General features: G+C 39.9%; 2 protein-coding genes across 10 annotated transcripts in view; one reads left to right on the top strand and one right to left on the bottom strand.

The window, feature by feature from the left end:
* Positions 1-12,742, top strand: part of LOC117479482 (synaptotagmin-2-like) — a 61,627-nt gene extending 48,885 nt beyond the window's left edge. For 5 of the 6 annotated variants that reach the window (XM_034126448.1, XM_034126446.1, XM_034126447.1 and 2 more), the window contains 6 exons: positions 2,387-2,524; positions 2,695-2,862; positions 3,338-3,505; positions 4,741-4,858; positions 5,431-5,564; positions 6,928-12,742. In XM_034126448.1, the coding sequence (XP_033982339.1) occupies positions 2,387-2,524; positions 2,695-2,862; positions 3,338-3,505; positions 4,741-4,858; positions 5,431-5,564; positions 6,928-7,143 (942 nt within the window). In that variant the 3' untranslated portion in view covers positions 7,144-12,742. The remainder of the gene's footprint in view (positions 1-2,386; positions 2,525-2,694; positions 2,863-3,337; positions 3,506-4,740; positions 4,859-5,430; positions 5,565-6,927) is intronic. The other variant, XM_034126450.1, reaches the window with a different exon arrangement.
* A 102-nt stretch (positions 12,743-12,844) lies between these two features.
* LOC117479541 (protein phosphatase 1 regulatory subunit 12B-like) lies at positions 12,845-26,633 on the bottom strand. 4 transcript variants are annotated; one of them, XM_034126578.1, is made up of 8 exons: positions 26,012-26,633; positions 21,496-21,512; positions 21,249-21,378; positions 19,457-19,561; positions 19,235-19,285; positions 19,002-19,052; positions 16,168-16,243; positions 12,845-15,134 (listed from the first exon to the last, which is right to left on the bottom strand). In XM_034126578.1, exons 1-8 carry the CDS (start codon positions 26,111-26,113, stop codon positions 15,091-15,093), a joined length of 576 nt encoding a protein of 191 aa, XP_033982469.1. In that variant the 5' UTR covers positions 26,114-26,633; the 3' UTR covers positions 12,845-15,090. The 4 variants fall into 4 exon arrangements, with proteins under 4 accessions (XP_033982469.1, XP_033982472.1, XP_033982471.1 ...); XM_034126581.1 differs by lacking the exon at positions 16,168-16,243 and adding an exon at positions 18,209-18,276 and having other exon boundaries at positions 26,012-26,631; XM_034126580.1 differs by lacking the exon at positions 16,168-16,243 and adding an exon at positions 18,209-18,279 and having other exon boundaries at positions 26,012-26,630.

The raw sequence follows: 26,633 nt of genomic DNA, 5'->3' as shown, positions 1-26,633 counted from the left end.
CTGTATCTCTTGACAAAGACCAGCATATGCCCTTGCAGTAGGTACCATTGAATGGCCACAACTTGACTTGAGAGTAACTTTCCTGGATGACCCATGCTGCTGACATACTAGGTGACAGTCATTGACCCCCCTCTCTCCCTGAAGCACGGGTCTCACTGAGGAGAAATGGTGGGCCAGAATGTTTGCCGACAATTTCAGTCGTTTCAAAGTTTAATTTACAGTCAACCAGCTGTTTAAAATACATATTTCCTTTGATAAAACCTCCCACAATTCATCCCATTGAGTTGACCAAAGGGCATACATTCAGACAAACCATGTCTTTATTTTTGAACCCCCACTGGAAGTTTGAAATTCTCAATATAGCATGATTCCGCCATGGATGTGTACATTTCACTCAGAACACATGTACGGACATGTCTGGACACCTTTCTCGCAGAGGTTTAAAAAAGAAAGATAAGAAACATTCCAGAAATTATGAAATCTGTCTTCATAAATAAGGTAATTCATTTGACATTTGCTGTCAGAAGGAAACTTGGATCCTGCATTGTGTGGCCTGGCATGCTTGAATGAAAAGCATTTAACACAATGAAGATAGAGAATGCCACATAAAAGGATATTGTGTGAGAATGCGTGTGTGAGAGAGAGAGAGTAATGGAGGTTTTAAGCATGCATGAGAGCCTGCATGTAAGCAAGCGTGTGTGTGAGTGTGTGTGTGCAGTACAGTATGGTGTGCAGTGGGTGTGATAGTGTGTGTATTATCTGTGTGTGTGCCCTGTTCCTCTTCCAGCTCATCAGTGAGTAGCTGGACCCTCCACTCTTACGAGGACATCAGTGTTTTTTCAAGAAGACAGCCATAGGAAAGTAGGCCATACTGAGATACCATCCAGATTCATACAGTATCAGAAATGAAAGTTTACTTTAATATTCATATCAGAGCAAATTGCCTTGACTCGATTAGTCTCGGCTGCCTCTAAAAAGATGACAATCTGAAGAGTCTCTTGGTGTGATGTAAAAGCAAGATTGATCCATCTTCAATTATCTCAGGAGCATTTAACTGTCAGTAAACTGCAGATTTCTATTCCCGCACATGATCAAGAATCACAATATTTCACATTAGAGTATCAGCTGGAAAAATCTGCTCTCTGTTTTGGAGGTTTTAAATCATATCAGCAATTCAGTTAACTACAATAATCAGGCTCGAGCAGCAAAATCCTATCAGCAGCACAAGTGTGCACACAATAATCAAATGAAAGCAAACAGTAATATTGTCTGGCCTGAAATAAAGCTGTTTGTCTAGCAGCTCATATTATCAGTGAGAGGAAATTCGCCAGCAAAGTTTCAGAGCGTTTCAAGAAAAGTGTCAGGAACGACTGCGTCAGGGGTTTCATCAAATCACATCTATCCCTCAAAGCGCTGTCCTCCAGTTCCTCTCGGGAAGGACGCTCTGCTTCTTGTGACAGCGCCTGTTTGAAAGGCTGTACACGGGGGTGGACAATATAACAAGAACACCTTGCTCCAAAGTGCTATGCAGTGCAATACATACTAGTGCTCACTTTTGTGTCCAAAAGACAGAATTTTGTTGAGAAAACATCCCATAATGTCCCTACGTCAGCTCTTGCTCATCTTTGCTGATGCAGCGTTGAGCTGTGTGGGATACGTAGGCACCATTTTGTAGACTTTAAAAAAGTTCATATGACTCATTTTGGTTGAGTTTTTTATGATTGTGTAGCTGCCTGTGTATCTGCCTGTTTAACTGCAATGCAGTCCCTTTACAATCCTAAAAGATCCCATGATATGTCATGTTCCTCTTATTTTACCCAACCCCATTACAATTACAGGCAGTTACACAAGTTTATCCATATACAAGTTTGGAGAATCACTGATTTATGAGTACAATTTGAGAACTCCCAGAGGTTTTTGCATGGCTGTTGTGTAAGATTGCAGTATATTATAAGGTGTTCCTGTTTTTCTGTCCACCCCCTGCATATTGACTATTTATGTATTGTTGTTTCTCTCTAATTTCTCACCCTTTTATCTCTGTCTCTCTCCACTCTTTACACACAAAAAGAGTTCTATTAAAATGGCATTTGTACACTTTCTTGTAGAGAAATTCCCTACTTCGGATTTTATCAGATTTTATCAAACCAAAATATAAAACAGCAAATGGTGTCACCCAAGAAATAGTGAAATCAAGTCAGGTTGCAACCGTGGTCATCGATGAACTGATTGCACTAGTAGCAGCGGGGTGACGGGGGTAAGTGGCAGGTAGGTGCTGTGGCTAACCGACTGCTGATGCCCGAGGTTTAGTGTTCAGCACGGCCGCCACCTCACAAACTCCCTCTCACCCTTCTTCTTCTGCCGCCCGTCCCCCTTTTTCTCTGTTCAGAAAAACCAGGATGATGATGATGAAGAGGACGATGTGGAACCTGGACTGACCGGAGACGAGAAAGAGGAAGAAGTGAAGGAGAAAGAGAAGCTCGGCAAGCTGCAGTACTCCATCGATTACGACTTCCAGGAGAACAAGGCATTTATTTTACATTTTCGTCCATTCGTCCAAATGAAAAGCCTTTGGCCTGTTATTTCATGGTTCATTATGGAAATAGAGAAACAGGATCAAGCACACAGTGAAGGACTTTTGAGTTTGAGCTCGGGGGAAACGCTCAGTGACTTTTAATCTCTTCCTTTCCTCCCCAGCTGACTGTGGGAATCCTTCAAGCAGCTGATCTCCTCTCCATGGACAGCGGTGGAACCTCCGACCCCTACGTCAAGGTGTTCGTCCTCCCCGACAAGAAGAAGAAGTACGACACAAAGGTTCACAAGAAAACGCTCAACCCCGTCTTCAACGAGACCTTTGGCTTCAAGGTAAGCTGAAACACGACCAACCTTTTTACATATTACTTATTAAACACAAGCCGTTTGATTCAGACAGGTCCTGTTAGAGGAGAAATGTTCCTCCTGTCTTCCTCTATGTCTGTGAGCCTTAAGAAGCTGCTTTCTTTTCATCCTAACACCTCTGGCCAGCAGTGATGAAACAATTGCAGCAGACATATTGAAGGAGAATGTGGTAGAGAATCAAATTAAAGGAGAAGGCCACCTCATTGCCTCCTGCTGACACAGCGCTATATAAAAAGAAAATCCGTTTCCTTGTCAAAGTCAGACGAGCTCTGCTGAAGCTGCATGTTATCAAGTCAAGGCCATTTTCAGCTCCAGGCCAAAGTCATAAACCATATTGCTGTATATATTTCTGATCTTATCTGCACCAAGATTTGTCAAAAAAATAAAGCAACTCCTATAAACGACACAGATGGGTGAAATGGGACTACTTTCTGTCCTCTAGATTCCATTCCAAGAAATCGGAGGAAAGACACTGGTGATGTGCGTCTACGACTTCGATCGCTTCTCTAAACATGATGTCATTGGAGAGATTAAAATACCCATGAACACCCTGGACCTGGCCAAGCCAATTGAGGAGTGGAAGGACCTGGACAGCGCCGATCAAGAGGAGGTGAGAGTCCTGCAGTGACGTATAACTGTTAATACTTAATACTCACTTCACTTGATGTATGTTTTATAGATATTTAAGGCCAGAAACAATGTGTTGATTATAAGAAATCTCATGAAGAGGCTTTCATTTATATGTTTACAGTGTGAATGTGTTGAGAATTACCCCCTGAATCTGCAGCTCCCATCGACTTTGCAGAGCTTTCAATTGGGTTTCTGCTCAATGTAAAATTGTATGTCTTTACTTTGCTGTTGAGCTTCTCTCTCATCGCTCTATGAGGTGCAGGTTTTTAGTAGAAAAAGCTCTAAAAGCCACTTTACCTGCTCAACACCAAACAACAGACAAACACTGTTATAATAATACTCTTTATTTGTATAGCACCTTTCATACAACAAGTGCAGTCCAAAGTGCTTCACATAGATACATAATACAGATAGCATTAAAAGACATCAAAACAAACAAAACATTTCAAACAATGAAATTGTACATATAGACTAGCTGGTAAACATAGTGGAGTATTGAGCAAGTAAGTTGATCATAAGAATTAGTGGAAATATTGGGCTTACATCCACCATGTGGCCACACACAATATCCCAAATGAATCACAATGTCACCCTGTAACTGACAGAAGTGTAAATAGTAACTAACCACCAGATAATATCTCATATACTTTGCAAACTGTAGTCATAATGCAACATGTTAAAGACGGTTTTAAACATCCTGAAATATAATAATTAAGACTCAAATACACTTTTTTTACTATTTAGAGCAACCTGAATATCTGATTAGATAATAAGAAAATAACCACGGGGACAAGGCAGCATGTTTTCTATTTACCAGAAGGACTCAGAGGGCGGAAGGACAAACTTTTAGTCGTCCTCTGTCGCCATGCAGACGCTCACGTTGCGTTTTATCACCATTATGTTGTCCCAGATTATGAAAAACAGCTTTTAATCAATGAAACCTCCCCAGAGCCACCTTGAGATGTAATAATCACTCTACATTTGCTTGCTGTTTCAGAAATGTTATTAACTTTGAAAAGGCCAACGAGCTGTACTTAAGCATACTAGTAATGGCTCCTAAGACAAGTAATGGCAGCAGGAATTGTTTGTATTGACAGTGAATGTTTTAAACAGGATTTCAAAGGGGCAGTTTGTGAGTTTTTTCCAGCACAGCCAAGACATTTATTCTGCGTCAGACCTGCTTTAACTTTCTCTCCTCATCCCTCCTCCTCACAGCCGGAGAAGCTGGGAGACATTTGCATCTCCCTGCGTTACGTCCCCACGGCTGGCAAACTCACCATCTGTATTCTGGAGGCCAAGAACCTGAAGAAAATGGACGTGGGAGGACTGTCAGGTACATGAGCATCAGATTCCTGCATTTCATCTCCACACTGTCGCATTTGAATCTATTTCAGGGTTCAGAATTTGGCAAATATCACAAGAGCTTAGTGTGTAATGTGGGAGCTTGCAGCGTGACTGCAGAGTAAACAGGAACGTGCCTGAGAGCACAGCCATTAGGGCGCTGTGCTCACGTGCGACGCTGCAGTGCTCCATGCAGCAGCTCCACCCCCCCCCTGGTTCAGCATTGGCCCCATCTGTTGGTGCATCGCAGCACTGCAACCCAACCCTGCAACTGCAAAGATCTCCTATCATGCTATTTTTAGGCATATATTATAGGTCGTATATATATTTTTAGGCATATATATTTGCTCAAAATACCAGACAGATCCTGCATGTTAGACATCGCTCATGTCCCTCTATTTCAGCCCTATTGGAAATAAAAGAGGGGGGAAGCTTATTCTGAGTATCTGATCAGGAGAATTCTACCCAGATACAGCTAAATGCTGCCGTGATTAAATGCCATATCATGTTCAAAACCACATTAAATCAGCTTTGACGCGATTTGACATTCTTTCTGGTTTTTAGATCCCTATGTGAAAATTAACCTGCTGCAGAACGGAAAGAAGCTGAAGAAGAAGAAGACGACAGTGAAGAAGAACACTTTGAATCCGTACTACAACGAGTCCTTCAGCTTTGAGATTCCTATTGATCAAATGCAGGTAAGGATGGGTCCCGCGTAATGTATCAAATACTGTATACAAGTAGAAAATGGGTGTATACTTACTGTAAAAAGGCAAATGGGTACCTAGATCAATACCAGTGTGCACTAACAAGCAATTAATCATCAGGCAGAGAAAATCCATTCACGCTTGGAAGCAATTACATGGACACAATGATTCTTGTCCCATGCTTTTTATTTCATTTTAACTGAACATGACTGACAACGACAGATGGTCTCTCTCAGATAAATCAGACGATGGGAACACATCTGTTTATATGAACAATTTATGTTTTTACACTTTGTTGGTTTTGTACACATTTAAACACTTATCTATCCAACTCTCAAGAGAAAATGGCATTTTTCACAAAATGCCAAACTATTGCTGTAACATTATCCTGTAATTTACACTTGCGCTACTGGCTATTTATACAGTAGATAGAAAGAATTTTTAAAAATGTATTTAACCTTTATTCTGAGGCTGTGCAGTGCTTATTAATATCTGAAAATGTTGACAGAAATTAGCATCAAAGATTCATATATGATCTTTAAAAAATGGTAAGCAAAACCTACAATACGAAACTCATTAAATATTCAATGTTTAGGGGAAAGAAGTTAAATGAATCGTAATTGTATCAAAATCACATTCACAATAAGGGTTAGTGGTGCTTCATAAATGTACCGGCCTACAATTAGTATTCTACAGAGTTAGTAAAATATCATTGTTTGATACAGATCCTCTTAAAAAATCCAGCCATGATCATCATATGTTTTAATGATAATGATAATGAGATAACAATGATCAATCCCTTCAATGTGGTGAGTCATATCACACTGCTATATCAGTCAAAATAATGAAAATCTAAATCGTGCAGCACTAAAGCAGGGCAATGAACATTTTAAAGTTCCATTTCCCAACACCTAACCAGAGAAACCCCTGTGCTGACACCTCACCATCTGTACGCCCAAACACAATATGCAACATCAACTAATAGTAACAAACTACCCTCAAAAAAGGCTTTAGTTTTCGAGATACCCCTTAGTAGAACAAAGCACAACCATATTTTTGTATTACTTTAATATGTTTAGTTTATGAAATGGATGGCTGTATACAAATATTTTGCTGCAAAATATATTTTTTGGGTGGATGTTTGGAACCTTCCCATAACCCGAAAACAGTGAAAATGAAGACTCCTCTGAAGGGGGCTGTGTCGGCGATATTTCCAGAGATTCTTCATGTATCTCTGGAAATATAAAAAGATATATATAAATCACCTGCCTCTAAAAAGTAAAGCATCTTTCCCATCCCTCTCATCCATTGAATCGCTGCAGCGTTCTTATTGTCGTAATGCTTTCTCTCCCAGAAAATCCTAGCTGTGATCACAGTGCTGGATTATGACAAGATTGGCAAGAACGATGCCATTGGGAAGATCTTGGTGGGAAGCAAGTCCACGGGGGCCGGGCTCAAACACTGGTCCGACATGCTGGCCAACCCCCGCCGCCCCATCGCCCAATGGCATCCGCTGCAGCCAGAGGAGGAGGTGGATGCCGCCCTCGCAGCTCTGAATGCCAAGAAGTAAAACTCCCCCTTGAACACATCGTCCCCACCTCCACCTCCACCTTTACCCCTCCCCATCATCTCCCCCCGGCCCCATATATCAGTGTATATTCCAGAAGAACACCCCGACTGTACATCTGCTCCCTCCAAAACCTCCAAAACCCACACCACCCCTTCCTCTCCTCCTCTCTCCCATCGCCACCTTTCAAAAAAGATCCATTCAACATGATGGGAAATATAGTTTAAAAAAAGAAGCATCATGTAATAAGAAATCATGTCATTGAAAAAAGAAGACAAGTTACAGGATGGACAGATACTCCGTTGATTTCATTTAGATCTATTTTTGTATTGGGGTTGTGGTTCCATTAATAAGAATACAGAGTAGACTACGAAGAACAGTAAGAGTGCGTTATGGGAATCTGGTGATAGAGGGGATAAAACATACATTCACTCGTATTGTACTTCTCACCCCTTCCCTTTAGTGACACAGTTTGCTTAGAATAGTGCTTAATAATAAAATGCTTTATACTGCCATATGATAGAGAAATAACACAAGCAGGTCCATTCCTTAGGTGTTTTGTGCACCATTTTCCACACCTGCCAGTTATCATACTAGCTGATTCTGTTAGTTTGAGTACATTCCTAGAGTTGGGTAGCGAGTAGGGATAGGCACATATCCAGTTACCCACAAACACACTGCCTTTTTGATTAGTTAACCTTTCCACCCATCGTCTCAGGAAAACTGAGAGGAAACTGAAACTCCATGCCTTTTTTTCTAAACGGGTTCTTATTATTCAAATACTCCACTTGACGAGAATGAAAGGTTGGATCCAAAAGCTTGAGCGCTTGTTTTTTTCGGTGACGTTAGGCTTGCGACTAGTCAAAGTTCATCCATCAAATGGTACGTTAGGGAACAGGGACTGGTGGATTTTCAGTGAAAAAAAAAAAAAAAAAAGGGTATATGTGTATTTTTTGACTGCGCAAAAACGGCTGTGTCTGTCATTTGAATAACAAAAAGCGAGGAAACATCAGAGCGGGTGCAACACAGACTGATTCCAACCACCAATGACATGATATTTGCAAGGTGTCGATTACTGCCTGCAGTCTACCACCTCCCCTCCCTCCAATTCTGTCTCTCACTCGTTCAGTGTTACTGCCATTAGTCATGGACTTGACACAAGGGTTTTACTTCAAAGGAATCCCTATAACCGTCTTACAGTCATAAAGGAGACAAGCCTTCAAAGTAACAAAATAAGCAATTTTCAACTACCAGGGACGCCTTCCAGTTAGCGGTGTTGTTCTCTTCATTTCTTGATTTTTTAAATCTTTTATTTATCCAATTTTATTTGAATTTATTTAACTTTTTATTCCTCAAGCACTTTAAATCCAAATGTTACTTTTAAGTACCCTCAGAAACCAGAGCTTTAATTATTTATGTCATTAGTAACAGCTGGTTTAAGGAAAAACAAAAGAGCAAGGGGAGTGCATTATGTAAGTTTCTTTGTTTTTGCTTTGGTTTTCGGCTCAGCTTTTTGTGTATGTGTTTTGATTGTTTGAATATGACGTTTCTCACTTGATTGCAAGGATATGGTCTGGAAGAAGGCACTGATCCGTGTGTATTTTATACACAGCTTACCAAACTGTTGAATTTAATTGCACTACTGGGTATTATTCTGTTCTGTGTTTTTTAATGATAAAATGTTGTGAGATTGAATTTTTCTGTGGCACTTGTGGCATGCCAGACAGGTCTCCTCATAATAATGGACTCCTCCAAAAAGAAAAGAGACACATTACAATCTAATGCTCCCAGGCTACTTCGATCCTTGTAATTGGTTCAGTTTATTTATAAATTAATATTCTGTTGAAGAAGACTTTTGAGGAGAAAATTCAAACCGTTGTTTGACCAAAACTCCTCAGCCCTGAATAAATTGGTGGAAGCTTGATTGTTAATTAAAGTTCTGACATGTCGGGTGCTTTCACCCTGCTCAAAGGTCAAGTTATTAATTAAAATCAGGGCTGTCTTTGAACAACATCAGCAAAAAGTACCCGTTGACTGTGTGCAAGAAAATGCAAAGTCAATGTAAATCAAAATGTCGACTTCTTTTGGGGTTAAATTAATGTTGGCTCTTGTCACTTTCTCTGTTGGAAATTGTATCTCTTTATTTTTTTATGACCAACATAGACCAGGTTCAGTTTATCATCCCACATAATCCTTTTTCCTCTGTTGATGAAGCAGCACTAAAGAAAAGGCAACATGGAAGCAATCAAACAACCCATTGGTGTGTAGTTTTGCCTATATACATAGTTCATACACGTTGATACTGCATGTTTATACAAAATACTGTACATAGGAGCATGTTTTAGAGACGAAGCAAAAATATCTCGTGTACGTAAATGGGTGTCATTTGTCATTTTAATAACACAAACGAAGGGGAAAAAAGATGCACTGTATATTTTCTAAATGAAACAAATGTGTATTTATTTTCCATGAGGGTCATTGGAGAGAATGTCATACAAACATTAGAGTAATATTACTAATAACAACCTTTCCACGCCTGAAATTGTTAAGCAAGTGTGTCGTCCAGTACTGTGTGTGAGTTTATGTAGGATGAAAATGTAGCCGCATGCTTGCTATATAATTCCTTGTGATCAAATTTTTTTATTTTGATACCATTTATTTGCCATACGTTCTGTTTCAGCACTTATCTGAAGACCAATGTGTGAATTATTTCTGGATTTTATTGCTATTGCTTTTTTTTTTTTTAATCAAAATATGTTCCAACTTTTTTAATGTTCAGGATGTGGCGGGGGTCTCCAAGTCTATACTGTAACTATTTTCTAATAACAGATTTGGCCTGATGTTATCTGAAATAACTCATTGGATGAAGGTTGAATAACTCTGCGATCTATAGGTGGATTGTAGGAGTTGTTATATGAAGTCTGTTGGATCATATCTTTATGTGTTTAAAGGGGCCAAAGGATGAATAATCCCATTCTTGTGAACACTGATGACTTGGAATCCCTTCTTCTCCTTTTTACTTTACTTGGAAGTTCTTAATTTCCCACTTCTGAAGTATTTAAATGACCTGAAACCCTTCACGGCTGTGTCTCTTTTACTGTGTTTATTATACAATACGTGTACCTGTATACAAGATAAATGAATAAGATATAAAACTAAAGCCATAAAACTCTAGCACTAACTCCTTAGAGCTCAGCTGAGTAGCTAGAGTTTATTTATGAAGAAAAAAAAAAAGCTGACGTCTTCATTTTCCTTGGCCAGTGTTTCTCTTTTACATTCCGTTCAGAGGTCTTTGTTCATCAAGAGGGCAAAAATCCACTTTTATGTAAATGTGAGCTTTGAGAGCAGTTGTGAGTTTAGTAGAGTGAGTGTGTCTTTTTCTACTTTCAGAGCTGTTGATGTCCTTGTTTCATAGAGGTAGCTGATTTTACAGTATCGTGATTAGTAACGTATATGCCTTGTTTTGATAGCATAAATATAATATCACAAATCTCAATAATACTGCTGAAATGATATGTATATACTTATATAAATATGAGAGCGTGTTCTTTTTCTTGGGCTGAGTGCAATTTATGAACCAAACCGGGTCACTCCTTAAGTTTCTCTTCGTCGGATTCAGTAGGCCTACCAGGAAGTACTAGTGACCACACGTACAATCAATAACACACTGATCTGTGATCTTTTGTTGGTTTGTTTAGCATTTTTGCTCAAGCAACAAAACAATATAGTTGGAGATCCAGTGATAGAAAAAGCAGAAAGAGAGAAACTTAAAACAGTGGCACCCAAATTGTAAGCCTGAATCCCTCCCATAGAACTATGCATAGTATTACGATTTAGACGCATAGCAGAAAGTGTGTAAAATATAGAGATTATGTCATGATACGGCACTAAAGGATAATCCAATTGTTGGTAAATATCTTTGAGAAGATCGATACCACTGTCATTCTAATGTGGTATCAATCTTCTTATTTAACTATTGGCAACATGTGTATAATTATTTCCTGAAATATTCCTTTAAGTTTACCTCAGTTGCTGATATTTCTCTGAAGTAAACGTTTAAACTGCCATCCGTCTAGTCTGGAAACGATCTCCAAGGTGTTGCACATGATCTAATGCAATATTATATTTACTCACTGTCCCATTACTGTTACTGACTGTGACCAAACGATGCACTGAGAACAATTCAAATACAAGATTTCAGTGTGTTTCTTAAAATACTGCCAGTACCTGGTCACAGTTGCCTGCATTTGTCTACACTGTTTGAATCTACTAAAGCGAAAACGATTCACACAAACAGAACACATGAGATGATGAGGCAAATGTGATCACAGGTGAAGTTATAGCACATTTAAGAGATTTATTTTATTTATTTTATTATACTGCCCGGGTCACAACGGTCATCTAAGTTCTATGGGGGACAGAGAGTGGGAGCTGTGTGTGTGAATATGTGAATTAAACAGATAAAGTGTAGGCCCTTTAGCAGAAATGGTGCAAAAACACAGCACTAAAATATATAAACACAATATACAGTACAGGTCTGCATGCAACGGACACATTACTCATTCCTAAATGTACATCTTTGTGTGTATGATCGTAATACTCAAACAATCTTAGTTTAATTTTAAATATGGGGGTTATTCTGTTCTGTGTAGATGTACAATACCTTATGCACAACTGCATCTGAAACTGTGAGCTGTTTCAGCCGTGCGGACAGTTTTCGAGCACCGTTCTCACAACTCTCTGTTTTTTGTTTGTTTTTGTTTTTTGAACAAACGCTGGGATTTAAAAAGGGAAAACATCCAAAGTTCAGTAGATCATTAACCTCCCCCTGTCTAAATGTGTTGAGAAGCCTCTCAGCGGGTACAGACGCCACTTTGAAACACGTTGTCTTGTCTCCTCTATTACTCGCTGTATTTCTTCTTTGTATTCTTGTGCATATGTGTAATCACTTCTTCTGTCCTTATTTGTTTCTGTGATGTATACTTCGAATGTAGAATGTAGGACTGTATTTGAATCAATGTCAGAATCACATTTGCTTTCTGTTTGTGTCTCTGTCCTGTTTATGTGTAAACCAGCTATGTACCATCAGTACGATGATGCTGACTAGGAAGCGGGCTTGTTGATTTCCTCCTTTCAATCTGCTCTTGCTGAGCGTAAAGAATGCCGGGCTTCATGTTTACAACATGGACATACCGTATACTGCCAAACATGCAGGACCGTACCAAACTCCCCCTCTTGAGCGCTTAGTCCTCCACCTCTCATCCCTGATGCAACGAATCTTCTTTTTTCACCTCTTTCTCTTCTTCATCATCTTTTAAAAGCGTGGGAGGACAGTCAGGTTGTGTCCTCTAGCTGTGTTTCTTCGTGTCTAGTGTCGTGGTGCGCGTGTTCATGTCAGTACTTGTGCCTACTGTGGATCGCATGCTTTAGCCCTTGACTGGACACAAACGTTGCTCACCAACTCCTCTTGACCCTTATGTGGACAAACGTTGGGGATCCTTATAAAGTTATCAAGGGAACCAAATAACTTATTACAAATTTATCATATGTGTTACCAGTTCTGTAAAAAAACAAATAGGAAATAAAGGCCTTTTAATTACCATGACTTGTTTGTGTTTTAATATGCAAAACGTTCAGCTCAGCCGGCTCCTAATAATGTGTATGCCTCTGATGCATAATACATGAATGTCACACTGAGACACACTCCTTTCCTTTAGTTTATTAAGCAAAGTGTATTATCATTGTGTATTAAGCATGGACACATTACACACATTTTAACAATATATACTGTATAGTTCAATATGCATTCTGTGTAGAAATAGCGGACCAATTAGTAGTTCTGAGTAAATGACCGGTGTGACAAAGATAGCCCTGGTGTTACAGCATCACATTGTTAAAGGAATTATTCAAACACCGGGGACTTTCGCTACTCATCCATTAAAGTGAAGTGAAGACGGATTCCTAAATTATTCATGGCACATCATCCATCACTTGTGCCAACACGAAAGGAATTTTAATGCAATAAGTCTGGCTGTTTCATACATTAAATATGATAACACACTGTTTTAGACCAGGGAGGACTTCCTGTTGGATGACAGTGAAGGCTCCATGACAAAGGGAGTAGCATCATGGTTGGAGACTTGTTAAGATTAAACAAAAGTTCAAATATTTTGTTGAACCCAAATACTGAGAATTAATCCAAACCATTTTTTTTGAAAGCACCAGTAAACATGGCCTCCAGAAGTGACCAGAACAAAAGAAGATTACCTTCATGAAGTAATGGTTTATTTCAAAGCTTTATTTTAAGATGTAGCCAGATGTACCAAATAAGTCAATGAACTCAGGCAGTTATTTATGTATCTCAATATCAACACACAACAAAGGATGATTGCAATCTGGACCGAATATAATTTAAAGTGCAGGCAACAGTTTATTCCTCAAAACGTTAGATTGTGCTTGATATTTATTTAGTTTTTGATCACACAATATTGTGAGGTTTAAAATGTCAGCAGTGATTTACATCGCAATTTTGACATTTGCATTTTCATCAACTAACAATAAGATGGGCAGGAAGTCAAAATTATAGATGTATTCCTTAAAAAAGTAAACAAATGATTGAAGATTAGAACTATGAAATGCATAAATAAATAAATATATCTCTATCACACGACATATAGGACACTTTTTTTCTCCACAAACACACACACTGTCTCATCTGAGTAGCCGTTCTGCTGATTTGAAGCTGAATCCTTTACACTTCTCACAAACATTTAAGAATTGGCGACTGAAACTGACAAAGAGAATCTGGCACAAACTGAATTATGTTATCATGGAAACTGACACTAGCTGGAGGATAAAGGAGTGTTGCTAGTGATGCCCACACACTGTCCACTCTGTAGAAAGTGCATTACACAAAGTAATCTGCATTGCATGGCTAACATACAAACCCCTTTGAATACCAAATACAGGGAACATTTTAGGGTGAACAATTATGTCATATTCAAAATAATAAGGATTTCTCTAACAAAAAAATGTATCTAACTAGTTCTAAATAGTTTTAAGGCGACAGAACTTTATAACACTGTAGTGGCATTGGTAGGTATTGTAAGCAGGCACTGCCAAGTGGAAACCCTGAGAGAGTTGACAATCAAGGCAATCACAAAGCAAATCATGCATCTCATTATATCTTTATCATAGAGTAAAAATGTTCAAAATATAATTTTTTTATAACATCACTAGTCTTATATAAAAGTGTATGCCAGAAGCCGGAACATTTAATTTTCAATGCATTCTTAGACCGGAGCAAACATGTTCTTGCCATTAGGAGAACTGCATCTAACAATCCTGTGATGGCGTCAATGATGGTTCGTACTTATAGTATGCCTTGTTGGATTCATATCAATATCTAGCTTTTGTTTCTGGAACTGGAGCACCTATTTGTTGCTTGGTTAGGCCTCATTTAACATGTGGTCATTTATTCTGATTTAAATTACAATGATTTTAAAATACAGTCTATGCCAATGCCAAAGTGGCCTTGGTTTCCTCTATCTTCTGTCATAATTAAAACAATATTAAAAAACGTTTCTGCAGTGCAGCAAGTAACGTGATGTTTCAATGTAATGTGTGGGTATAATATTGAAACAGTACTTTCATGCAAACCCCTGGATGTGTTTTATATGGTCCCTATTTAAATACTGTGAACTAATCGTGTAGATATATTTGTTGCAACTCCATCGTCACACACGGACTGAAACTCCATAACACTTCTCTTTGGATCTTCATAAGTCCCAACAGGAATTTATTTCGGCAGAGCAGAGGAGTCACAACTTGGGACATGGTGGATAATTAAACTGCCATATCGGGGTTGGAGCGTCCACAGACACATAACAGGAGCTTCAGACATCTTTTTATTTGGACAGTTTGCTGATGACTCGAATCAGAGCCCCGTTCTCATCCTTCAGCCTCTGGTTGTCTGACTTGAGCTCTGTTAACATCTAGGACAGCAGAAAATAGGAAATTATATTAGAACACAATATAATGATCACATATTCATATTTGTGAAATGGTTTGTTGATGGTTTCTCATTTAAAGCTTTGCACATTACCAGCACTGTTCACTCTAATGGTAAAATATCTTCAATGATAATTAACCACAACAGTTGAGGACATGCTCTAGAGTACTTAATCATGCAAGTGAGAAGTGACTTTGTCAATATGGTCTGCATGTGAAAAGTGAAAGAGAACAAAGTCAGAGAGAGAAACTGAGAGAGGGTCAATTTCCCCAAAACTAGGTCATGTCCCTCATGAGGAGCGATGACTAAAAATATCAACCTCTTTGCCAAAATATTTCCCCTCTACTCGAGACAAACAATAAACCTCTGCTCTTAAGCTGTGACACATTACCGAAAACTGGTGAATGAGGCCCTGCATCAATATGTTCCGTTTTTAGTCATTCTGATTAAAAAATAAAGTCCCATATAAATCTTATTACTATAGTAATGCCTCGCTCTGAATGTTTTAAAAGGAATAATTGAACATTTCTGGCTAAACAAACCAAGACACACCCAGTGCTTCCCCCACTGGTACAGGCCTTGCTCATTTGGAAAGTAATGATCTCACACATTTCATTTCCTTTGGTAGATTGACTAGGAATGACTATTTCCCTGGCAAACAACTTTGCATTGATTACACAGAACATTACACAGGGCCCACATTACATTTGACTGCAAGATCAATAACCGCAAAAAAAACGTGTTTACTTTATGTTGCACACCGCTGCCGTTGATGTCTAAATCAGATGATTACCAAAGAAAAAGAAAGCTCCTAATGCAGTATTCATGTCATGTGTGGATGTAGCTGAAAATACACTTCAAAGTGAGACAGGTTTTGGGGGTCAGGGGGTCAGAAGGGTTGCCCTCTGATAGCCATAAAGCAGATTGGGTTAAAAGAGAGCAGAGGGAGATGCATTGCAGTGTGGGGGGGGGGGGGGGGGGGGAGTGAGCATCGGGGAGGGAGGTGCAGGACCTGCCTGAGAGGAACACAGCAGAGGACGAGAAGGGGCTGTAGAGGCACCAGAAGGAGAGGGGAGTGTAGACGTTATGTGGCTGAGAAGGGGAGAGGAGGGGGAGAAAGGAGGACAGATGATGTCAGGGGATCAGAGGTCCTCTGTCTCCGGCATGGAGGCCGTCTCAGAGAGGCGGGCGAGGACGCGCAGCATTGCTTTATTCTCAGCCAGGAGACACTCGTTCACCCTCCGCAGGGTCTGGGCCTGAGCCAGAGGAGGGAACGCCTGCACAGAGGAGGAGAGAGATACAGAGGGGCTGACAGAGAAAGCATGCAGGGAGGCAGGCCGTGTGCAAAGAGAAAGACTCACACAGAGACAGATTCACTCACACAGGCACGCGCCCACACACTCACCCAGATAGGGGAAGAGAAATACAGAGCTGAGGGACTCGTCAGAAAAACTTATATTTACACAGGGAGATATTGAGAAGAAATAGCAAATGTTGCAACGAGCAAAGGAAAATATGAAGCCAGTTCTCCTTTGGGTTTGAGCTCATCAAACTTGGGCTGTAGAGTGGTGAGATGCTGAAGTGTTATGATATGCATAGCTTTGCAAAGGAAAGGGAATATAAATTCTATAAAAATTGCATAACCTACATTTCTACTATTTCAAACGTTTCGCAAGAGCCTGGTTATAAGTCAAGGGGGAAAAACGATGTATTCCCCCGTCCTCTCTACTCGGCCTACTTTTTGAGGTGAACCTCAATGTGGTTTGAAAGAAACATCTGTGGTTTGACGCAATTCCTGAGGGCAAACCACACACACACACACACACACACACACACACACACACACACACACACACACACACACACACACACACACAGAGACAGACAGAGACAGACAGACACACACACCCCCACATACACACACACACACACACACACACACACACACACACACACACACACACACACACACACACACACACACACACACACACACACACACACACACACACACACACACACACACACACACAGAGACAGACAGAGACAGACAGACACACACACCCCCACATACACACACACTGGGCTCTTGTTATGTTTCAGACTACCCAAACACAATTGTGTTGACCTGAATTGACCCATGATAAATGTACGGATGATATCCAGCTGCTTCTTACAAAACCAAAACATAATGTATTAAAGACATTTGGGATCATTCTTTCATTCATTCAGTTTTATTTAATCTGGAAAGATTATGGAGAGCAGGCTCCTATTTACAAGATTTACAGAATATTTAGCATGTGATAAAAACTAAACAAATACAGGAAAAGTCAACAGTAAAAGGCGCCCTTGGCAAAAGACAAGCGAAAGACAGAGTGAGGCAAGAATGCATAATGAATAGTATCCTGTATCACACTCTATTGAGCTCTGTGATGTTAAATTAGATCTGACCAAACTCTCACGTCCTGTAGATAATTCAACAGAGTTGCTATTAATTAGGTTTCAGAGGCTGTCGAGAATAATCTTTCTAATGAAATGTGAAACCCTGCAAGCGGACACGCAGACATGGATACTATTACAGAAGGGAAATTAAGTACAAAAATTGCTATAGATGTAAATCCCCTGAAATGACCTAAGTAAATAGTCATTATCCAACCCGTGCTTTCTACTAGAGATGAAGCTCATGTGTGCCATCTATAGCGAGGGAGTGTAATAGCTTTGGTATGTTGACGCTTCTGTCTCCTGCAGACTCACAACTGTCAATCTCTTATATTACACGCAAAACAGCAATAGTTGTAACACTCTCACACAATGGTGTAAGTGTTTACAGCTCTTACTAGAAAACAACACTAATATTTTTGCATCTAAAGGTGTTGCTTCTATTTTTCCTTTCCAAGTGACCTTGTGAGTGAGTGGCATTACATTCTATCTGAGCTTATCATGTGACGTATATATGTGGGTCCACACGTGTAAACATGCCTGAGTCTCTGAGACCATAATAATGTGAAGGTGACAGGCAGGTGTCAATCACTTGTCTGCGTTTTAGCAACCACTCACCATCCCCCTCCCCCTGAGACACCCTGCTCTCAGGGCTGGTACCCACAGCGGAACCGCATTGGGGGGTCCTGCTGAGGGAACCACGACAACACGGGGGTCACATATTTGCTGGTAACAACCACCCTGATGTATGTGTCCTATTTATACTGTCCAGGTCACTGTCTGCATAGTGTACGTTCTCAGACTAGTGCTAATGAGGAGTATAACAATGTTGCTGTAATTTGCCATAACAATGACATTATAATCGTAAAGTGTCATGTGTGACAAATAAGACCGCGTCTGCCCAGGCCTGAAATCTGCCCTGTATTTCTTTGATGAAGCAGGGTCCAAACAGTGCAGTGCAGGAATTCCTCACAAAAGCAGGTCTTTTGCTCTTGGACAGGGTTTTGGTATTCAGCTGGAACTAGGTCACAATGTTCACCCCAACTGTGGGATAAGTGGAGCAGAGGAGCAGCAGCCCAGACTCCTCCTCAGCCTGGCAGGAAGTGGCCTAGCAGAACACTGTGGGTAATGAGCCTGAAGCATTAACCTTCCCTCTCCTTGACTTCAATCCCACCTGGCTAACAACAACCCTGGAGTGTGCTAATATGTGTCTGGTTTTCTCTGAACACTTTAGGCGTGCTTGATTTAGCATGGGTAAGAGGGGCTTGGCTGGAGGTGTTCTTTCAAGCACTGTTAGTGTTATTATGGTGTCGGAGGGAAAAAACATCCGAGGTAAATTCACACAAAAGAGACAAAATATGCTGTTTAAATCCAGGGTGAGTATGCACAATTGATTTTCGCATGCACCGACCTTTATCTCATCCTCCATGTTTGACACTCTTTTCTCAAGAGCTTGTTTTTCCTGCAAATAAAAAAGGAAAAACTGAAATAAATATGATGAGTGAAACACAATGTTACGGTCTGAAGTAGTCAGGAAACATAGAGGGAAAAAAGCGAAGAAAGCATTTGGTCATCCATCTTTATAGTGCAGGAGCATGATCTTATAAAAAAAACAAAATGCCAAAAGGTTTGTAAAGCACTTACCCTTTTCTCAGATTCGACCGCTGTAGATCTCTCTGATATTCTGTCGTGCCTCTATAAAGTAAAATGATACTGTTATTTTTGAAGAACTGGAAGGATTATATTTATTTTGATCATGATTTCACTAAGTAATCAAACCCGCCTTATAGTTTCACACATCCATGAAAGAGGATAAGGGTGAAACATCGAAAGAGTTGACAGTTTTTTGTTTAGGTTTTTCTGTACCTGAGTGACTTTGTCCAGCTGGGAACGTATCTTCACCAGTTCCTGTTTGCTGTCCTGCAACCTGGACTTGAGTTTATCATTCTCATGCAATGCCTCTGCATACATCTGGAAGTGAACAAAATTAAGATTAAGGAAATGAAAGAAAGATGTTCAGATGTTCAGAGAAATGTTGGTTTTTCAATACCGTAAATTATTTTAAAAATATTCAATAACACATTAGTCATTATAACAACTAAATGTTATCAAGCAAACATATTTTCTTTTTTAAATGGTTTTGATATTTGTTTCGTTTTTGACAAAAAGGACAATTTATAATAAATATGGAAATAAGAGGTTACATACAATAAAAAAATATATACTTTTGTTCAATGGTATTTTTATTATTATTTTATTATTATTTTCAAATGTGCTACATTTTATGTTTATTTATTTAATAATTCAAGATGACACTTTTTTAGGCCATCTGCCTCTCTTCAAAGCATAATGTGGTCTAGGGGTTGTTTCCACACGGCTCTCATTTCTCCGTCGGCTAGTTGCTAACGGTTACAGCGCTAAACCGAAGACTGACCGTTAAGTTTTAACATCATTAGGTTAGGAAAGAACATAGATTTTAATTTTTGTTTTATTTATTTCATGTTTTTTGTTGATTTAAAAAAAAAAAATTGTTATTAGATCATAAGTTAAAGAGTTGGTATGATATGATGATTCATACTCATGTACAGTAGGTGGCGGTATGCACCTTTTAAGTTGTTGGCAACCACCGTACAGTTGAGCGAAGTGCAAAACTAGCCACACACAGGACTAGCATAATGTAAACAACGTACGGATTACAACGCTCACAAGGGTAAGCGACTTCCTTTTCTGCTCAGGTAAACATTGACCCACTATATATTTACACAGTATGTTGTTGACTGCTATATATTCATACTCTGAATGGCATACATTGAACATATAACATCATTAGAGTGAGCTTGCTGACCTGCCAGGCTGAATTGCGATCATTCTGTGCCATCAGTGCTAGCGTGTTAGCCTTGTTAGCTAGCTCATGTGTTGTAGACAAAACGTATATCTGTTGTTATGCTCCTCACAGAGTTGTGTGTCCCTCTCTGAAAAAAAATTCAGTATCAAAATGCTGCAGAGGTAAGCTTTGCCTTGTCTTTCCAAGTTATCTTGTCCATCTAAATGAGTTAATTGACATATTTTACTAAATGTGTTTGTGATTAAATTACTAAATTATGTATGCATATTGAACACTTCTGTGCAAAAAAAAGAATAAATGTGAAATCAGTCACTATAAATATCTTATTCAAAACTTGCTAATATTATCCTTTCTTTCAGGTATGTGTAAGTCCATCCATTTATTTTAACAAAATATCAATGTGTAATCCGATATACAAGACACTAATATGAATATTAGGCGCAGACTGAAAACTTTTTTTTAAAAAATGTTTTGGCTCTATGAAACCTGATGTACTTATATGATTCTGTTTTCTTCAAGTTTGTATCTTCTTGGTTGAATGCACTTATTGCAAGTCGCTTTGGATAAAAGCGTCAGCTAAATGCAATGTAATGTAATGAATAAAAAGCATCCTTCTTCTTAAAATCTTATTGTTAAATGTCAAATACTTTTTTTCAAGATTTGAAATATATGATACTGTCAACATCTGCTTCCCCTTATATTGGAATGTTCTTAAAATAGACAAATCTACCTGGTGATCCATCAGCTTTCTGTACCACATTAATCATTCAGAAAAGAAAGATTGTGCTTGTTTGAACTGAGGTAAGAGTTTACCTTCTTATAGTCTTTGGTAGTGGGGTCTTGCTCTGCTCTGTTCAGAGCAGCCAGCCTCGTCTCTCTCCGAGTGTAAGAGCTGGTTCGGCCCAATGGTTTGTCTGTTACACTCTCCCCACTGGAGTCGTATCTAAAAGTAACACAATCAGTCCACACTGCCACTTTATTTAGGGCATTTATTTCAGATTTCTCTCAGGAAATACAGTTTCATATTACAGGAGAATCAAAAACAAAGCCAAATTCTTACCGTGACAGTCGTTCATGCTGAAAAACAAAACAAAAACATGTTAGTGTGATCACTCAGCAGCTCAGCATGAAAGCAACACAGTGAAAAAAAAAGAAGTCTGTCATACAGATTTTTATATTATGATAAGACCAAACAGAGGCTAGGCAGTGCGATATTTTCCCTTTTGACACCACAGAGAACAAAAACAAAACTTCCAAGTGAATTATCCCAGCGTGTTCAGAGACCTGAAGTCCCACGGGGAAGAAATGTGTGCAGGAGGGAGATATAATTCACTTAAACACTGCACTGACAGGGTTCACGTGGGTCAAACCTCCCCGGTGAGCCTGGTTAATCTTTTAGAGCAGGCGGCTGCCACGCAAAAGCCTGCAGCATAAAGATGACATCATGACATCAGGAGCTAAGTATCCTGTGTGTGATGGGTCGATGCCTGACCTCAGACAGCAGACTGATAGCAGGCTGTCCTAGAAGGCCTTTGCTATGACTAGTCCAGTCTATGGCTGCCAAGTTGCCTTTTGTATTCACATACTGAATTTGTTTCCACTTCACCAAGGAATCCTGATATTGTGCTACGTTCAGAGGGGTTGTGTGTTTTTTGTTTTTTTTAGCTGGATTTCAATCAGGTCATTTTCCAGAATCGATAATACCTCAAAGTTGTGCATAAAATACATGTTCTGGTAGGTGTAATTTATGTCTACTGCCTCCCTGTGTTTATGCACGATATACGCTGTGTGCAAAGGGTTTCCAATCTCATAATTCACGTTTATTCAACCATTCAGCCAGGTTTATTCCTGCACTGAACAAATAGATAACTCACTGCCATCAGCTGATAAACGTGGCACATGAGAGGACCATGACTGAAAGTGTTTACTATCAGTTAGAGACAGGAACAAAGAGGGAGGTCGTAATGTGAGTCCAGACTGCACCATAATGTCTTCACAGTATTTAAGGCAGTCTAGTAGAATTTACTTTCAAATTAAGTTAAGGATTTGGAGTTGCTGCTGGCCAGGGAAAGAAGGCTTTAAACACCTCTGATTAGAAATAAAAACAGCAATAAACGACTTGTGTGGTGGTCCTGTTGGAAACAAAAAGCAGATGTAGACTGCATTAAAAGCTTCGGCTTTATGGGGGAATAATTAATGTCCAAAGGAACACAGTGCACAGTTACTACTGCGCTCACATTTAAAGAGTTGGGGGATTTTTCATGCTGCGTCGAAGGAGCTATTCCTCAGCAAGTGTTTACATAACTCAACCAGTGCTGCCTGTCCTTATGTGGTCATGAGCTTATGCAGAGCTATCCAGGAAAAAACAGACCTCTGTGACCTGAGATGAAAAAGGGCCGAAGATGGAGCCATAAAGAGCTCTGTCTCACTCTGTGTCTTTGTGCAAGGCTCAGAGGATGCCTCGATCAGATTTGGTGTACGTTCATTAATCAACAGGGTCGATTAGTCCCCTGGGTTTATGAATAAATCATCATGAAGTCTTCTTTTAGGGAAGTGAACTGTTACACAGACCTTCACCAAACTCTCTTTTGAGATTATGAGTTCCTGTACGCAAACCGATTTCACACGAGGGGATTATCAAATTGGTGAAATTAGATTTATTTCTTTACTTAATTCCACTTACATCTTAAGCAAGCCCGGTGGGATTTACAGGGCCTGATTCTTAGTGGAAGAGTAATACTTACAGTAATACATGCTGCTGAATCTTGAACCTTTTTGCCCAAATGTAACCGAAGCCAGAAACTGAATCATAGCTGCTTTTCTACTTCTGCTGCACAGATGTGATTCCCTTGTTAGGAGAAACAGAGGCAGAAGTGGCAGACTGTGTGTGGCAGAGCACATCAGCCGAGACAATCAACCAGGGGGGGTGGGGGGGAGAAAAACAACAGGGTGTCAGGCTGATGGAAACAGCACACAAACGGGTGCATGTTTGAACCACAGGCGCTCTGTAAACACAACTGCCTCCAGTTTTATGCTTTGCCAGGACCAACATCATTCACCCCAGGGGGGATTCGGAGCTATATACATGCAGACCCCCCCCCCCCGCCTGAGCTCACTGCTACAGTATATAAACCATATTGTTAACAGCAGCTCCCAGGAGCCAATAAAATCATCATTAGGGGACGCTTCCCCTCGTTCTGTCACAGCATCATTCCTTCAGAGATGACTGGATTTTGCAGTAGGAAAGTCTGAGGCAAACACACACACACACACACACACACACACACACACACACACACACACACACACACACACACACACACACACACACACACACACACACACACACTCTTGGTGGTGGGGGTTACACTGACTGAAACTGATGGAGCTGGAGACACTGTAGTACATATGCCAGGCCTGTAAGTGGCGCTGTAGTCTGCCACAAAAGCAGCGAAGAAGACTTCCCGCGCATGGTGTTTATTCTCCGCTGTGGCTTTTTTTCTCCCTCCCCGAGACAAGCGTTTGCTCCCGCTGCTTTAATTCAATGCAATCCCTCCGTCGAGGCAAGCACTGTAATGCTCTCCGGTTAGTCCACCAGCAGATGACAAACACCCACCTCTCCGCCTCTTCCAAGGAACGAAGGGACCGTGTGGCAGAGTTTCAGTTAGGTTTTCTTTCGCCGGTCAAGATGTCCGTTAAAGTTTAAATCTTCCGGACAAAATTAGAAAAGTGCCGGTCAAAGGTCTTTAAAACAAATGAATAACGACTCTATATAATAATAGGCTATAATAAAACACGCAGGACGGAGATCTATTTTTCTCCCCCTCTTCTGACTTGATCAGAGCGGCTCCCCTCTCCTGCAGGGGGGCGTGGTCAGCTGCAGCTCACAGAATCAGCCCCCTGCAAAAACAGGGCTGGAGAACAGCAAATAGAGCGAAATGAGGCATGGCTAAAATGCATGATCTGTTTGGTATTTTGAAAACAGAAACGTATAAATATACCTTATATAGGTATGGCCCTACAATATATCATTTAAATATAGCATGATAGGTCGACTTTAAGCTTGTAAATACATTTTTTTGTTTAAAATTATAATATGAACACATACAAGTATTGAAGCTAGTGGATACATTAAGTCCAATGTAAAGTTCCTCTTAAATGTAGTAGATTGCAAGTATAAAGTAGCATAAAAGGAAATACTCAAGTTAAGTACAATTATACTTAAGTAAGTACTGTATATGGGACATTTGGTTACTTTCCAACACTTTGACCAACTGCCAAATGATGAGTCATCCAATGATTTAAATGTGCACCTGATGACATGTCTTGCTTCTGCTCACAGCTGTGAAACATGTTGTATTTTACACAAGAGGACCAGGTTCTCATCAAAACATTGTTGTAAGTGCTAAAAATACTGCATCAACTTGAAGCCACCCCCCCCCCCTACCCATTGTATCACATTTTCTCTCCCATGAAAACTCAAACCAATTCAGATTCGTCTGACATCATGGAAAATGAACGCTTGAGTTTCACCATGGATACAGCACAGAGAAACTGACAGTCTCAAAAAAAAAAGACTTCAGATAAATGACACTGGTTGTGTTGGAATGAGAGCGTCTGTAGTGTTACATAACATTAGATGAGCTAATGTGTGCATCTCCAAAAGACAGATTCACTTCATATTTCTGTGTTTCTTCCTATCTCTTTAAATGTGGCTGTCACACAGAGTAGAGCTCAGTCCGCCGCACTGACATAAACATAAGAGTCAAACAACGCCCAGGAGAATAAGCCACTTAGGCCGTAGAAAAAAGGAACAGGAAATTACAGAAGGAACATTTCAATCCAAAAGTCCTTTCCAGAAAATGTGCTCAGACTCTCAGAGCAAATACTCGCCTGTCTTACACGAGTCATCAGATAAACTGAGATGAGTGGTTCAAAAGTATTTCATCATTGTAATAAACTGAGTGAAATGGGAGTGGCGGATTATTCATGCGAATGCACATCATCATGTAGAAAATCCTGCTTATGAAATGTTGAAGTATCTGCCGGTGTATCTGAACATGCTGCACATGTCTAAACACAAATACTTTCCAAGGTCTGCCATTATTTCATTATTTTCAATTATTATCAGTAATCTGCTGGTTTAGAAGTCATCGCTTTTCCCTAAAAATAGAATATTTAGCTTGGAAAAATGACAAACAATTCATAATTGATTGCAAATAACTGAACATTATTTTAAAACTTTAATCTGCCCAGGTTTTAGGTTTTACCCAGAGCTTTTGCTGTCTTGTGTTTACATTTCTTTAAGATTTATTCCCAGAAAACTTAACTAGTTTATGCATCGATCACTTAGAACCATATAAATATAAGCTGCAGTGTTAACACTTCTTAACATACTTCACTTGATAGTTGGTAAATAAACTAAGATATTTAAAATCAATATTTGTACAGCTCAATTGAAATAAATACACATACAGAAATGATAAATAAAACATATCTGTCTAAATTTGTGAAATAATTACATTTAAAAAAACGTAAAAGTTGTGTTTCTCTGTATGATGCATTTCTGGTCTTACTCTGTAGTTTTTGTCAGTAGCGGACGGAGAGGCCGGCGGTGAGTCTGTCACTGACTTCCTGGTGCGGGTCAGGTCCTTGGTGCGGGGGTAGTAGGTTGACATCCCCCCCCCTCTTCTCTGGAGCGGCGGCTCAACTTCTACTGTAACACTCAGCGAGGCCACCACAGACAACAGCTGCCGAGACGCACCGTTTCCCTCAAGCAACAGTGACGCAGATGCCCATGACAGCGCTCCCGGGGAATCCTCAGCAACGACAGGTGTGTGTGTGTGTCTGTATATAAGTGTGTGTGTGTCTCAGTCCAGATTCACACTCCTATGAGCTGGAGAGAGCTGCAGCTAAGTGTGTTTCAAATGTGTGCGCACGCCTTCCTCAAAGTGCAGCGATAATCAGATACAAATGCAAAGATCAACAAAGCAAATTAACTTATGTTGCTCACACAAACATGGAAATAACTCTTTAACTAGTAAAGCAAACAAATGATCCTCCCTAGTTTCCGCTCTGTCCACACTGAGGTATTTGGTGAAATGTGAAAAAGTCCAAATGGAAGCAGCCAAGAGAGAAAAGTTTGTTCCCTTTGCTGCCTCTTGCTATGTTCCCCAAAGTTATACACCCGCTCTCTCT

Source organism: Trematomus bernacchii, unplaced genomic scaffold (assembly GCF_902827165.1).
Source record: "Trematomus bernacchii unplaced genomic scaffold, fTreBer1.1, whole genome shotgun sequence".
In the NCBI taxonomy this organism is placed as follows: Eukaryota; Metazoa; Chordata; class Actinopteri; order Perciformes; family Nototheniidae; genus Trematomus; species Trematomus bernacchii.
This window is presented reverse-complemented; position numbering and strand designations above follow the sequence as displayed.